This window comes from Amphiprion ocellaris, chromosome 8 (assembly GCF_022539595.1).
Source record: "Amphiprion ocellaris isolate individual 3 ecotype Okinawa chromosome 8, ASM2253959v1, whole genome shotgun sequence".
NCBI classification, from domain to species: Eukaryota; Metazoa; Chordata; class Actinopteri; family Pomacentridae; genus Amphiprion; species Amphiprion ocellaris.
In genome coordinates, this window is record NC_072773.1 from 1,316,264 (window position 1) to 1,329,812 (window position 13,549).

At 37.2% G+C, this 13,549-nt stretch overlaps 1 protein-coding gene across 1 annotated transcript in view; it reads left to right on the forward strand.

Moving 5' to 3' along the window:
* Positions 1-13,549, forward strand: part of plxna3 (plexin A3) — a 151,426-nt gene that overhangs the window by 77,386 nt on the left and 60,491 nt on the right. The window contains exon 7 of the mRNA XM_023272695.3: positions 10,830-10,970. Within this exon, the coding sequence (XP_023128463.2) occupies positions 10,830-10,970 (141 nt within the window). The remainder of the gene's footprint in view (positions 1-10,829; positions 10,971-13,549) is intronic.

The following is a 13,549-nucleotide window of genomic DNA, read 5'->3' on the forward strand; positions in this document are numbered from 1 at the left end:
CATTAGCCTCTCGTGTGTTTCTGGACTCAGGTTTAAATGTGCTGGTAGAAGTTCTGACCTAGCTGAGGAGGTTAAATGGAACAATTTTTAACCCTCCTTATTTACAGGCACCAAAAAAATATTGTTTCCTTGTCTGAAAAAATCCAAAAATTCTGCAAAAAATTCCCCAAATTTCTGAAAATTTGCAAAACCTTCAGGAAGAAAATTCCAATAATTCATTAAAAGGTTCCCTTAAAAGTTTTACAAAAACCAAAAATCCCCCAAATTTGGCAAGAAAATTCTTGTAAATATTTTCAAAAAATTTGTAAAAATCTTCTCAAAAAAATCCTAAAAATATCTCGTGAATACATATATATCAGTAAAACCTGTAATATTTTCTTTAAGAACATTCACATAAAAATGATTTTTTATGTGAATGTTCTTAAGAAACATTTTTAACATTTTTTTTCCACCAAAAAATTTTCAAAAATTTCCCAAAAATGTTGAAAATGTGGACATCAGAAGTTTCACTGTGAAAATACATATTTTTTTTCACATTTTCAAACTTCAAAATGAGTTAATTTGATCCACAGGATGACACGAGGGTTGAATGAAGTTCTGCATTAAGCTCATTTTAATTAAAAAAAAAACTAAACTCTGAATAATGAGAATTAAATCAGTTCCTGAAGCTGCAGAGAGATGCTGAATCAGAACGTTTCTAACCAAGCTTTGTCGAAATTATGTCCCTGAAAAGTTAAATTAGATGATTTTTAAAGGAAGTTCTGCATCAACTGGTTTTAGTTTTGAATTTTTAAAATGTTTTTAATAAACAAAAAGAAAGAAAAATTAACTAACAAAGCAAGTTAATTCTCTGAACTCTGAGCAGTTTCTGGGTGTTTCTTTGCTTCTGCCTCATTTTTCTTCACTGTAGTTTCATTTTTCCTCCAAATGGTCTGATTTTGGAGATTTTTTTAAATGAAGCCTTTAAACTCTAATCTTGTGGTGCAGAAAATTTAATCAGCAGATTTCTAATTAAAGTTCTGCCTTAAAATTAGCTCCATCATTTCAAACACATTCTGTCATTCTTGTACATTCTGTTGATTTTTTTCTGTATTTTATTTTATTTTACCTTCACTTTCTACCCTAATATTCTATGTTTCTTATTGTTTATCCCTTTATTAAACATCCAGCTGCTGGAACAACTTAGATTCCCTCCAGGGGTTAATAAAGTCTAAGTCTAAATAAATAAAACTGCCTCCATGAGCAGCGCTGAGTTAGAGGGTTATTATTTTTTGGGTTTATTGATGGTGACGGTGGAGAACAAAGACGACACTGAGTCGCTTAAATCTGCAGATTTATTTATCTAAACATCTAATTTTATTAAAGAAAATAAAGATCCACAACACAAAGACGCAGTAAACAGGAGATTCAGAAGAAACCAACTGGACTAACCTCAGAATTACGGAAAACAGCAGGAAAATGTGAGAATTTGAGCAAAATATAAATGAAATGAGGAAAAAAATTTCCACTTTTACTCAAGTTACTGTTAAATATGCAAGTTTCTGTTGAGATTTTAAAGATAATTCAGTTACTTTTAAAATTGAACCCTGTTTTTCTGTCATTTTTGGGCTCTAATGAGCCAAAAAGTGTCATTTAGTGTCTTCTAGTGTCATTTTTACATCTTTTAGTGCCATTTTCACTTTTTTTTGGTCTAATTTCTGCAACTTTTATGTAATTTCTCCATCTTTAAGTGCCATTTTTGCATGTTTTGTGCCATTTTTGCATTTTTTTACTGTCATTTTTCCAACTTTTGGGTCATTTTTGCATTTTTTAGTGTCATTTTTGCATTTTTTAGTATCATTACTGCAACTTTTGTGTGATTTTCCATCTTTTAGTGCCATTTTTGCATCTTTTAGTGTCATTTTTGCATTTTTTGGGTCACGTTTGCATTCTTAAGTGTAATTTATGCACTTTAAATGATTAAAAACAAAAAATATGGGATTTGGTTAAATATAGAGCAAAAAACTCAGCAGTAATTCTTGTTTTCATCCTGCCGTGACAACAGAATAACCTTTAGAGCAGCAACTAAGGATTTTCCTGATTAGTTTTGATGATTTTCATGGTTAATAATAAGTCCAGTTGGTTTCTACTGAATCTCCTCTGATCACCACGACCAGACGACTGAGAATCTACAGACGAGACGCGTTAAAGTTCATTCACTGAACTTTCTCTTTCAATTCTGGTTTGGTTTAACGTAACTGAATCGTTTAAAGCTGGTGTTTGAGCGTCACGGCGACACATTGGAGATATCCGTCATTCAGCCGCTTCGGTTTCAAAGAAAAGCTGAAGAAAAACATCGTTTTTAAATTTGTCCACATTAGTGAGTAGAGAGTCCGAGATGGAAACTGAAGCAGAGAAACGGCAGCAGCTGGACGAAACCTGAGAGGGAGAGAGAGTGTGTGTGTGTGTGTGTGTGTGTGTGTGTGTGTGTGTGTGTGTGTGTGTGTGTGTGTGTGTGTGTGTGTGTGTGTGTGTGTGTGTGCTGCAGGTGTTGAGTTTCAGGTCTTAATGTGTTTGTGAATGAAAGTCAGCAGCAGACAGATTGAATGAGGCTGAACGAGTTTGTTAACAGACACTAATGACGGAACAAGTCGCTCAGTTTAAGGTTTGCAGCAAAATAAAACTCAAAAAATACAAAGAAAAGTGGAACAAATTAGACTAGGAAACAGCTTTTTGCAGATGGTAATGGTTTAAGTCCTAATGAAAGCTTTTACTTTGAAAATATTAAATGTTAAACCAAATTTTTATGGAATTATCTGGGTGACCCCAAACTTTTGAGTGTAGATATGTAGACTGTAGATTCTTGGTAAAGTTGCAAAACACTTGAACGAGTGTTTTGCAACTTTACCAAGAATCTACAGTCTACTATCCTGAACTTTACCCAGAATCTACAGTCTACTATCCTGAACTTTACCCAGAATCTACAGTCTACTATCCTGAACTTTACCCAGAATCTACAGTCTACTATCCTGAACTTTACCAAGAATCTACAGTCTACTATCCTGAACTTTACCCAGAATCTACAGTCTACTATCCTGAACTTTACCCAGAATCTACAGTCTACTATCCTGAACTTTACCCAGAATCTACAGTCTACTATCCTGAACTTTACCAAGAATCTACAGTCTACTATCCTGAACTTTACCCAGAATCTACAGTCTACTATCCTGAACTTTACCCAGAATCTACAGTCTACTATCCTGAACTTTACCAAGAATCTACAGTCTACTATCCTGAACTTTACCAAGAATCTACAGCCTACTATCCTGAACTTTACCAAGAATCTACAGTCTACTATCCTGAACTTTACCAAGAATCTACAGTCTACTATCCTGAACTTTACCCAGAATCTACAGTCTACTAGCATTTCTTAATTAAATTCATCTTTAAGGGCACAAGAAAGACATCGAAAGGTTCTTGAGGCGTTTCAGTTTTAGCCAAACTGTCCTACGAACTTGTAGGAGGTCACCAGATTCAGCAGGATTTAATGGACTGTAAAGTTTTATGGAACTTAAATTAGATGATTTTTAACTGATTTTCTGATTTATGTTGTTTGACAAATGGCAAAAATTTGAGAAACACGGTCTTTAAAGAGGAAAGGAAAATCAGAATTAAATTGTCAGATTTCTGATGGGACTTGGATTCAGTTTCATAAAGAGAACAGCTTCCATGCAAGACGTGTTAATTTTCAGTATTTCTATGTTGATATGATGTCTGTTTGATAAAGAAAACAGAAGATTCAAGAAAGTTAAATTAGCAAACTTCCAGTTTAAACTCACTTTGAAAATAACCATGTAGAACTAAAATTAGAATTAAACCACCAGATTTTTGATGGGACTTTAATTTATAAAAGATTAGAAAATATGTATTAATTAATGGAAGTTCAGACTGAATTATATTTAAGTTTAGCTCCTAGACTTCTAACTGTGAAAAATAAAATCAGGTCCCTTCTTCACAGAAGTGAAATTAGTGAACTTTAAATGGAAGCTGGGCTCTTTTATGAAAGTTTTAATGGACTGAAAAGGTTAATGGGACTTAAATTAGATGATTTTTAAAGGAAGTTCTGCATAAGATTTGTCATTTTATAAACAAAGACGTGAACTCTACAGAGAGACTCCTGGACTTTAAATCGGACGATTTCTAAAGGAAATTCTGAACTGAATTCATGGACAATTGGGGCGGTTGCTGTTAGCAGGTTTAGAAGAGTGTGTGTGTGTGTGTGTGTGTGTGTGTGTGTATGTGTGTGTGTGTGTGTGTGTGTGTGTGTGTGTGTGTGTGTGTGTGTGTGTGTGTGTGAGAGAGAGAGTGATGCGCACACACACACTTGGAGGTATTGCATTACAGTGGAATTTCAGGCAGCTGGCTATAGGCCTGAGTGTGTGTTTAGTGTAGATGTGTGTGTGTGTGTGTGTGTGTGTGTGTGTGAGTGTTTGTGTGTGTGTGTGTGTGTGTGTGTGTGTGTGTGTGTGTGTGTGTGTGTGTGTGTGTGTGTGTGTGTGTGTGTGTGTTATCAGGTTTCGCCAACAGCTGAGCAGAGTAAACGGTGAAAAAATGAGAAATGGTTTAACTCTGCGGTCTTAAATCAGCAGATTTCTGATGGAAGTTCTGACTGCGTTTCCTCAAAGACGCCAGAATCCAAAGGAAATAGTTGCCGTCGCTCCGAAACCGTTACATCAGCAGGTTTCTGGTGGAACTTCTGACCTGATGGGTTTTCTTTCTGCTTCGTGCAGAAGAAACACTGATGAGATCAGGTTTTATTCGAACCACAGATGGAGTCCAGTTAGTGGCTCGTTTACAAACAAATGAATCCAACAACACACCAAAATTCAAATTGCAGTTCTGAATTTAAAGAAGCAGAAAAAAAGCTTGATTACAGTTAAATCTGCACATTTTTAGCAGAAGGTCTGACTTGAATTGTGTTGGTTTTTGAGGAAGAAAACATCAATGTACAAATTTTCCAATGGAAGTTTTGATTTATTTTTAAGAAAGTCTTGTGTAAGGACAACCAGCAATATGAAGGTTAATCTACAAGTTTCCAGTGAAAACTGTAAACTTGTTTCTTCTCAAAAAAACAACAAATGAGCTTTACATAGAAGAAACACTTTATGGTGGTTAAATCAGCAGATTTCTAATGGAAGTTCTGATTGGGATTGTGTTCATTTATAAGAAACACTTGACAGATAAGATTATAGAAGCACTGAAGGTGGCACTTTAAATTAGCAAGTTTCTAGGGGAAGTTTTGAATGGCATTCTGTTAAAAAAACAAATTAGCTGAGAAGAAACACTCTATGTTTAAATCAGTACTTTTTTGATGGAAATTCTGCCTTGGATTGTGTTCATTTTGAGAAAAAAACATCAATCTACAAGTTTTAAATCAAGTTTTGAATGGAAGGTTTGAACTGAGAAACTAGATAATTTTTACATAGAAAAGACTTAATGTCATTTAAATCAGTAGATTTCTGATGAAGGTTCTGACTTGGATTGTGTTTGTTTTTAATAGATAATTGGCGATTCTGACCATGACTGTTTTAAACGAAGTAGAAAAACTTGCAGTGTTAAATCAGCACTTTTCCAGTGGAAGTTTTGAATGGGATTCTTTTGAAAATATAACAAGAAACTAGCTGAAAAGGAACACTTGATGGTGGTAAAATCAGCAGATTTCTGATGGAAGTTCTGACTTGGATTGTGTTCATTTATAAGAAAAACTTGTGTAAGAAAAACCTGCAACACAAACGTTGAATCTTCAATTTTCCAATGGAAGTTGTAAACTTGTTTCTTCTAAAAGAAACGACAAATAAGCTTTGCATAAAAGAAACACTCGATGGTGGTTAAGTCAGCAGATTTCTGGTGGACATTCTGACTGGGATTGTTTGTTTTTGAGACAAACTATAGGTGGAGCGTTAAATTAGCTGGTTTCTGACTAGATGTTGGTAAATCAGCTGTTCTCTGATGGAGGTCAGCGACTGTTTGATAGAAAGTGTTAAATCGACTCGTTTTAAATGGAAGTTCTGAATGATAGAAAGTGTTAAATCGACTCGTTTTAAATGGAAGTTCTGAATGAGTCCAGATTAACTCAGACCTGATGTTTCTCAACAGCTTCAGGTGGAAACAGCTGCTGGTGGATCTAATTAGATGATTGGACCAGCTGGAGGCCTGATGAGGTCACATGATGCTGTCACACGCGCGCGCGCACACACACACACACACACACACACACACACACACACACACACACACACACACACACACACACACACACACACACACACACACACACACACACACACACACACACAAAAACACAGAGTCATTGTCCAGAACATCAGATCCACAGAGACAGACAGCAGACGGATTGTGTCCAGAGGTCAGAGGTCACAGTGTGTGTTACTGTGTGTGTTTTTGTGTGTTTTTGTGTGCTGATGGTTGAATTCCTGCTGGGAGTCAAAGGTTAAAAGTAATTTCCTCCATCACTCTGTTACTCCATTCTTCTACATCATCGACTCATTCTAGTTATTCTCCTCCTACTTCTCCCTCTTCTTCTTCTTCTTGTCTACTATGACTTCTTCTTCTTCTTTGTCTTTTCATTCTTCTTCTCATTCTTCTTCTCCTTCTTTGTCTTTTCATTCTTCTCCTTCTTCCTCTTCTTCTTCTTCTTCTTCTTCTTCTTATCTCTTTTTAAATCAAATTTCACCTTCTTTACTTCCTCATCTTTCATCCTTCTGTCACACCAGAAAAACAAACTGTTAGCATAGCTTAGCACAAACACTGGAAACAGGTGGAAACTGTTAGCATGGCTTAGTACAAACACTGGTAACAGGTGGAAACTGTTAGCATAGCTTAGCACAAACACTGGGAGGGAAACTGTTAGTGTAGCTTAGCACAAACACTGGTAACAGGTGGAAACTGTTAGCGTAGTGTAGCACAAACACTGGGAGGGAAACTGTTAGCATAGCTTAGCACAAACACTGGGAGGGAAACTGTTAGTGTAGATTAGCACAAACACTGGTAACAGGTGGAAACAGCGTAGTGTAGCACAAACACTGGGAGGGAAACTGTTAGCATAGCTTAGCACAAACACTGGGAGGGAAACTGTTAGTGTAGATTAGCACAAACACTGGAAACAGGTGGAAACTGTTAGCATGGCTTAGCACAAACACTGGAAACAGGTGGAAACTGTTAGCATAGCTTAGCACAAACACTGGTAACAGGTGGAAACTGTTAGCATAGCTTAGCACAAACACTGGGAGGGAAACTGTTAGTGTAGCTTAGCACAAACACTGGTAACAGGTGGAAACTGTTAGCATAGTGTAGCACAAACACTGGGAGGGAAACTGTTAGCATAGCTTAGCACAAACACTTGGAGGGAAACTGTTAGTGTAGATTAGCACAACCACTGGAAACAGGTGGAAGCTGTTAGCATGGCTTAGCACAAACACTGGAAACAGGTGGAAACTGTTAGCATGGCTTAGCACAAACACTGGTAACATGTGGAAACTGTTAGCATAGCTTAGCACAAACACTGGGAGGGAAACTGTTAGTGTAGCTTAGCATAAACACTGGTAACAGGTGGAAACTGTTAGCATAGCGTAGCACAAACACTGGGAGGGAAACTGTTAGCATAGCTTAGCACAAACACTGGGAGGGAAACTGTTAGTGTAGATTAGCACAAACACTGGTAACAGGTGGAAACTGTTAGCGTAGCTTAGTCAAACACTGGGAGGGAAACTCTTAGTGCAGCTTAGCACAAACACTGGAAGTGGATGGAAATTGTTAGCGTAGCTTAACACAAACACTGGGAGCGGATGGAAACTGTTAGTGTTGCTCCGTAGATAGAACAGCGCCACCTGCAGCCGTCTGACATAATCTGATGTTTTTATTTATCTGCTGACTGAAAACACCTGAAGGATTTAAAAACAATTTTAGAGAAACAATTTTTGAGTTTGCTTTTGAGAAAAATTTGTAAAATTTTTATGGCTTTATGGTTTTTAAAGCTTTGTAGTTTTTTTTTTAAAGTTTTATAATTTATGGTTTTATAGTTGCATAGTTTTTACAGTTTTATGGTTTTTACAGTTTTAAAGTTTTTACAGTTTCATGGTTTTACATTTTTTACAGTTTTATAATATGACAGTTTTATATTTTAGTGTTAGTTGTAAAGTTTTACAGTTTTAAAGTTTTTACAGTTCCATGGTTTTACTTTTTTACAGTTTTATATTTTATAGTTTCAGTTTTACAGTTTTAAAATTTTACAGTTTCATAGCTTTTACAGTTTTATAGTTTTAGTTTCATAGTTTTTAGTTTTATAGTTTTACAGTTTCAGTTTTACAGTTTTACAATTTTAAAGATTTATAGTTTTACAGTTTCAGTTTTACAGTTTTACAATTTTAAAGATTTATAGTTTTACAGTTTTACAGTATTAAAGTTTTTCAGTTTTATAGTGTTTACAGTTTTATATTTTACAGTTTTTATAGTTTTACAGTTTTTTACAGTTCTATGGTTTTAGGTTTTTACAGTTTCATAATTTTACAGTTTTATAATTTTATGATTTTACATTTTTCCACCTCAAAGTGTTTTTACAGTCGGTGTGTTTGTGTTGCTGCAGTGTCCTACTTTACCGTCTCCTCCCCACTGCCGAGTGTGTGTTAGTGTGCGCATGTTAATGTGTGTGTGTCTGTGTGTATTAATGTGTGTGTGTATTAATGTGTGTGTTAATGTGTGTGTATTAATGTGTGTTAATGCGTGTGTGTCTGTGTGTGTATTAATGTGTGTGTGTGTGTCTGTGTGTGCGCCTGTTAATGTGTGTGTATTAATGTGTGTGTTAATGTGTGTGTGTCTGTGTGTATTAATGTGTGTTAATGTGTGTGTCTGTGTGTGTATTAATGTGTGTGTGTGTGTCTGTGTGTATTAATGTGTGTGTGTGTGTGCGCGTGTTAATGTGTGTGTATTAATGTGTGTGTGTATTAATGTGTGTGTTAATGTGTGTGTGTGTGTATTAATGTGTGTGTGTATTAATGTGTGTGTGTATGTGTGTGTATTAGTGTGTGTATATTAATGTGTGTGTCTGCAGCTCGTCAGCTCTAATTAAAGTCGGCTGCTTAACGAGCAGACAGCTAATTAACACACTGAGAGAACGACTCGTCCTTCATCGCTCCTTCCTTCCTCCCTCCCTTCCTTCTTTCCTTCCTTCTTTCCTTCCTTCCTCCCTCCCTTCCTTCCTTCCTTCTTTTTTCCTCCTTTTTTCTTTATATTTCTTCCTTTTCTTTCCTTTCCATGTTCTCCTTTCCTTACTTTTTCTCTTTCCTTCCTTCTCATCTGTTATTCATCTCCTCTTCCTTTCATCTTCCTCCTCCTCCTCTTCCCCGTCTTCTTCCTCTGTGGTGTTTTTCTGGGTCAGACGGAGGGAGGAGGGGGGAGGAGGGGAAGGTTTGGGGGAGATTTGGGGGAATCGTATTTTAGTCGCTCCACATTTAACACTCAGCCTCATCGTCGCCGTTTAACATCTTCATCATCATCATTTTCATCATCCTCTTCCACAGTAATCCCATTACTCTCCCTCAGTAATCCATTACTCTCCCTCAGTAATCCCATTACTCGACTGTAAAATGTTGCCTTTTTCCACCAGAAACACTTCAGAGTGAGACGTCTTCACTTTCATTAAATCTCTGCTATGATCAATAGAGACGATCAGAGTTTAAATCCTGATCAATAAATCAATCTGACTGGAATGTTCCAGAATCTGATAGTTTTCAGCTGAAGTTTCACTGAATTTTAAAATTTTACAATTTTACAGCTTTATCATTTAGAAGTTTTATAGTTTTACACTTTTACAGTTTTATAGTTTTACAGTTTTATAGTTTTACAGTTTTACAGTTTTTAGTTTTACAATTTTATAATTTTACACTTTTATAGTTTTACAGTTTTATAGTTTTACAGTTTTATAATTTTAGAATTTTACAGTTTCATAGTTTTCCAATCTGACTGGAATGTTCTTAAATCTGACAGCTGAAGTTCTCACAGAATTTTTCCGTAAAGGTAATTTTTCCGACGTGTGAAAGAAATGAAAGAATTTTATTCTGAAGAAAGAAAATATTCTTTTATGAAGGAAATTCTTCAAACCATTAAATCTGCTTTTTTCTAGTAAAAGTTCTGATTTAAATATTCAACTTTATATGGAATTTATGTTTAAAGCCTCAGTCAGCAGTTTTCTACTTGAAGTTCTGATGTAACATTTTAGCATTTAGGGTTTTTTTACTTTCACTTTCTCCTGAAATCTTATTTTACTTCATTTTATGACGTTTGTATTTTTAATGTCCAGTATGATGATCATGTGGTGGCTCATTCTGATCAGTTAATCATTAAATCTGTTCCTTATGTTAGCCACGTTAGCCCATCTGAATACTCTCACTACCTTTGTGTGTTTTAAAATGACAACACAAAAGCAAAAAAATAACAAAAATGAATCAAAATCAACAAAAACTGAGCAACAGTTTTACATGCTAAGTTTAGCAGCTCAGTGTTTCTACCAGGTTAGCATCAGGCTAAGGGTATCCTGTTAGCATCAGGCTAAGTGTGTCCTGTTAGCATCAGGCTAAGGGTGTCCTGTTAGCATCAGGCTAAGGGTGTCCTGTTAGCATCAGGCTAAGGGTATCCTGTTAGCATCAGGCTAAGGGTGTCCTGTTAGCATCAGGCTAAGAGTGTTCTGTTAGCATCAGGCTAAGGGTGTCCTGTTAGCATCAGGCTAAGAGTGTCCTGTTAGCATCAAGCTAACGTGTTGCCTCCTCCGTGTGTTTCAGATCCGTGTGGATGGGATCCTGCCGCCGACCCAGAATGCTTTTCTGTATGAGACGGTGACGGTGGTGGAGGGGAAGCCGATCCTCAGAGACATGGTGTTCAGCCCCGACCACCAGTACATCTACCTGCTGAGTGACCGACAGGTAAACACACCTGGAGACACACACCTGAAGCAGCTTCACGGTCAGTAGATCCATTCTGACTGGAGGAAAGTTATCCATGTGAACAAAAACAAATTTAAAGGAATTAATAGAAATCCAATAGAAGTTCTGCAAAATAAACACAAAACAAAATACAAATACAAGGAGACACAAAACGAAAACAAAAAGACATAAAACCACCACAAAAACCCATAAAAAGGTACAAAAACACATTTTACAGGCATCCAAATCAGATGTCCAAACCTCCTCAGCTGGTTCCTTTAGAGGTGAAGGATCAGCAGCTCTACTCTGAGCTCCCTCTGGATGTCTGAGCTTCTCCCCCTATCTCTAAGGCTGAGTCCAGACACCCTACAGAGGAAGCTCATTTCAGATGCTTGTATCCACGATCTCATTCTTTGGGTCACTACCCAGAGCTCATGACCATAGGTGAGGGTTGGAATGTAGATGGATGGTAAACTGAGAGCTTCTCCTTGAGGCTCAGCTCCCTCTTCACCATGACGGTTTGGTACAACACCTGCATTACTGCTGACGCTGCACCAATCCTCCTGTCTATCGCTAGCTCCACTTTCCCATCACTCATGAACAAGATCCTGAGATACTTGAACTCCTTCACTTCAGGAAGCAACTCCACAGGTACCATACCCGATGCCCACATTGTAGAGACGTGTCAGCCAAGACAGTCCAACAACGTCCAGAACCTTCAGCATCTCGGGGATTTCTCATCCACACCTGACGCCACTGGGGAGCTTCTTCACTACCTTGGCAACCTCTACCATGTATATGGACGAAGATTCCCCTGAGTCTTCAGGCTCTGCCTCCTCCACAGAGGACGTGTTTACCAGGTTCAGGAGTTCCTCAAAGTGCTCTTTCCACCCTCCAACAATGTCCCCAGTACAGGTCAACAGTTCTCCCCCCCAACTGTAGACAGCCTGAGTAAGGTCCTGCCTCCTCTTCCTGAGGTGTCCAGCGGTTTGCTAGAACCTCCTGGAAGCCAGCTGAAAGTCCATGACTGCTGCAGCTGCAGCCTTTTTGGCTGACCGGTACCCATCAGCTGCTTCAGGAGACCCCCAAGCCAACCAAGCTGGTCTCTCCCCCAGGACCAGTTTGCTTTGGGAAACCCTACCAGAGGCTAATGCCCCGGACAACAGAGCTCCCAGGATCACTGGGACACTCAAAGTCCTCCACTGCCATAAAGTGGCCGTCCGACGGGGGTCTTCCAATGAACTCTGTCCAAATGAACATATAAACTTTGCCTAACGTCTCAGCTAAAACTTCCTCTCGTGTGTGTGTGTGTGTGTGTGTGTGTGTGTGAAATATGAATTGTGTCATTTTAACATCTGCAGACAGGAAGTTGTGAATATGAATATGACTCAGCTGGCGCCACAGACACACAAAACACACACACACACACACACACACACACACACACACACACATACAAAAAAAAACACACACACACACAAACCTGCAGTGTTTGTGTCCCGTGTGTGTTAACAGTCTTATCGTCTTGCTGAGAGGAAACAGAGTTCTACAACTGTGAGTTCCGGTGCAGCTGAAGACTCACAAAACAGAAACACACAAAACCAGAAAGACACAAAACACTTCAACGTTGTTTTTTGTTGTTTATTGTCAGTTTTGTTTTCTATCAACTTTTCTTGTTTTTGTCAGGTTTTTTTGTTGGTTTCTATTAATTTTTGTTGCTTTTTGAGTTTTTTGTTGTTTTTTGTTAATTTATGTCAGTTTTTGTGTTGTTTTTTGTTGTATTTGCAGTTTTTTTGTTGTTTGTCATTTTTGTTGGCTTTTGTTTTTCGTCAGTTTATTTTGATTTTGTCCATGTTTATTTTTTCCATTCATTTTTGACAGATTTTCATTTTTGTTAATTTTTATGTTTTTCTGTTGTTTTTACTTTGTTGTTGTCTTAATCATTTTTTGTTGGTTTTTGGCAACAGTTCATATTTCAGCCACATTTTGTTGTTCTGTGAGTGTTTAAATCCTGATGTCAATGAACAGCTGGTCGACGCTGAACGTCTCTGTAGAATCAAACCTTCATTCCTTCATCATGAACTCACACAAACTGTTTAGAGAAGAAGAATCATGTGATCAATCCTCCTGTCGGGTTGATTATTGATCAGTTATTGGAAGTTTTCTGTCCATGAATTTATCAGAGGTTCAATCTTAACTTCAATATTTTTCATTTTCTAAACACAGTAAAACATCACAATAATTCAATGTACTGAGTGTGTTAGCACCTTTGCTAATTAGTTTAGCAGCGGCTTTTCGACCCTTTACTAGCGTAGCATAGTGTGCTTTTAGCATTTCAGCGTTAGAGCTAACTAGCTTAGCTTAAATGGCTACTACTATCTGCAATGCTTTTGTTGTAAAAAAAAACACGTGAAAAAGGTGCAAAAACACATTTAAAAGGTACAAAAACATATAGAAAAATACACAAAAACACAAACAGGTACAAAAATGTAGAAAAATACACAAAAACACAAACGTACAAAAACACATTTAGAAGGTACAAAAACACATTTAAAAGCCACAAAAACACATCAAAAAGT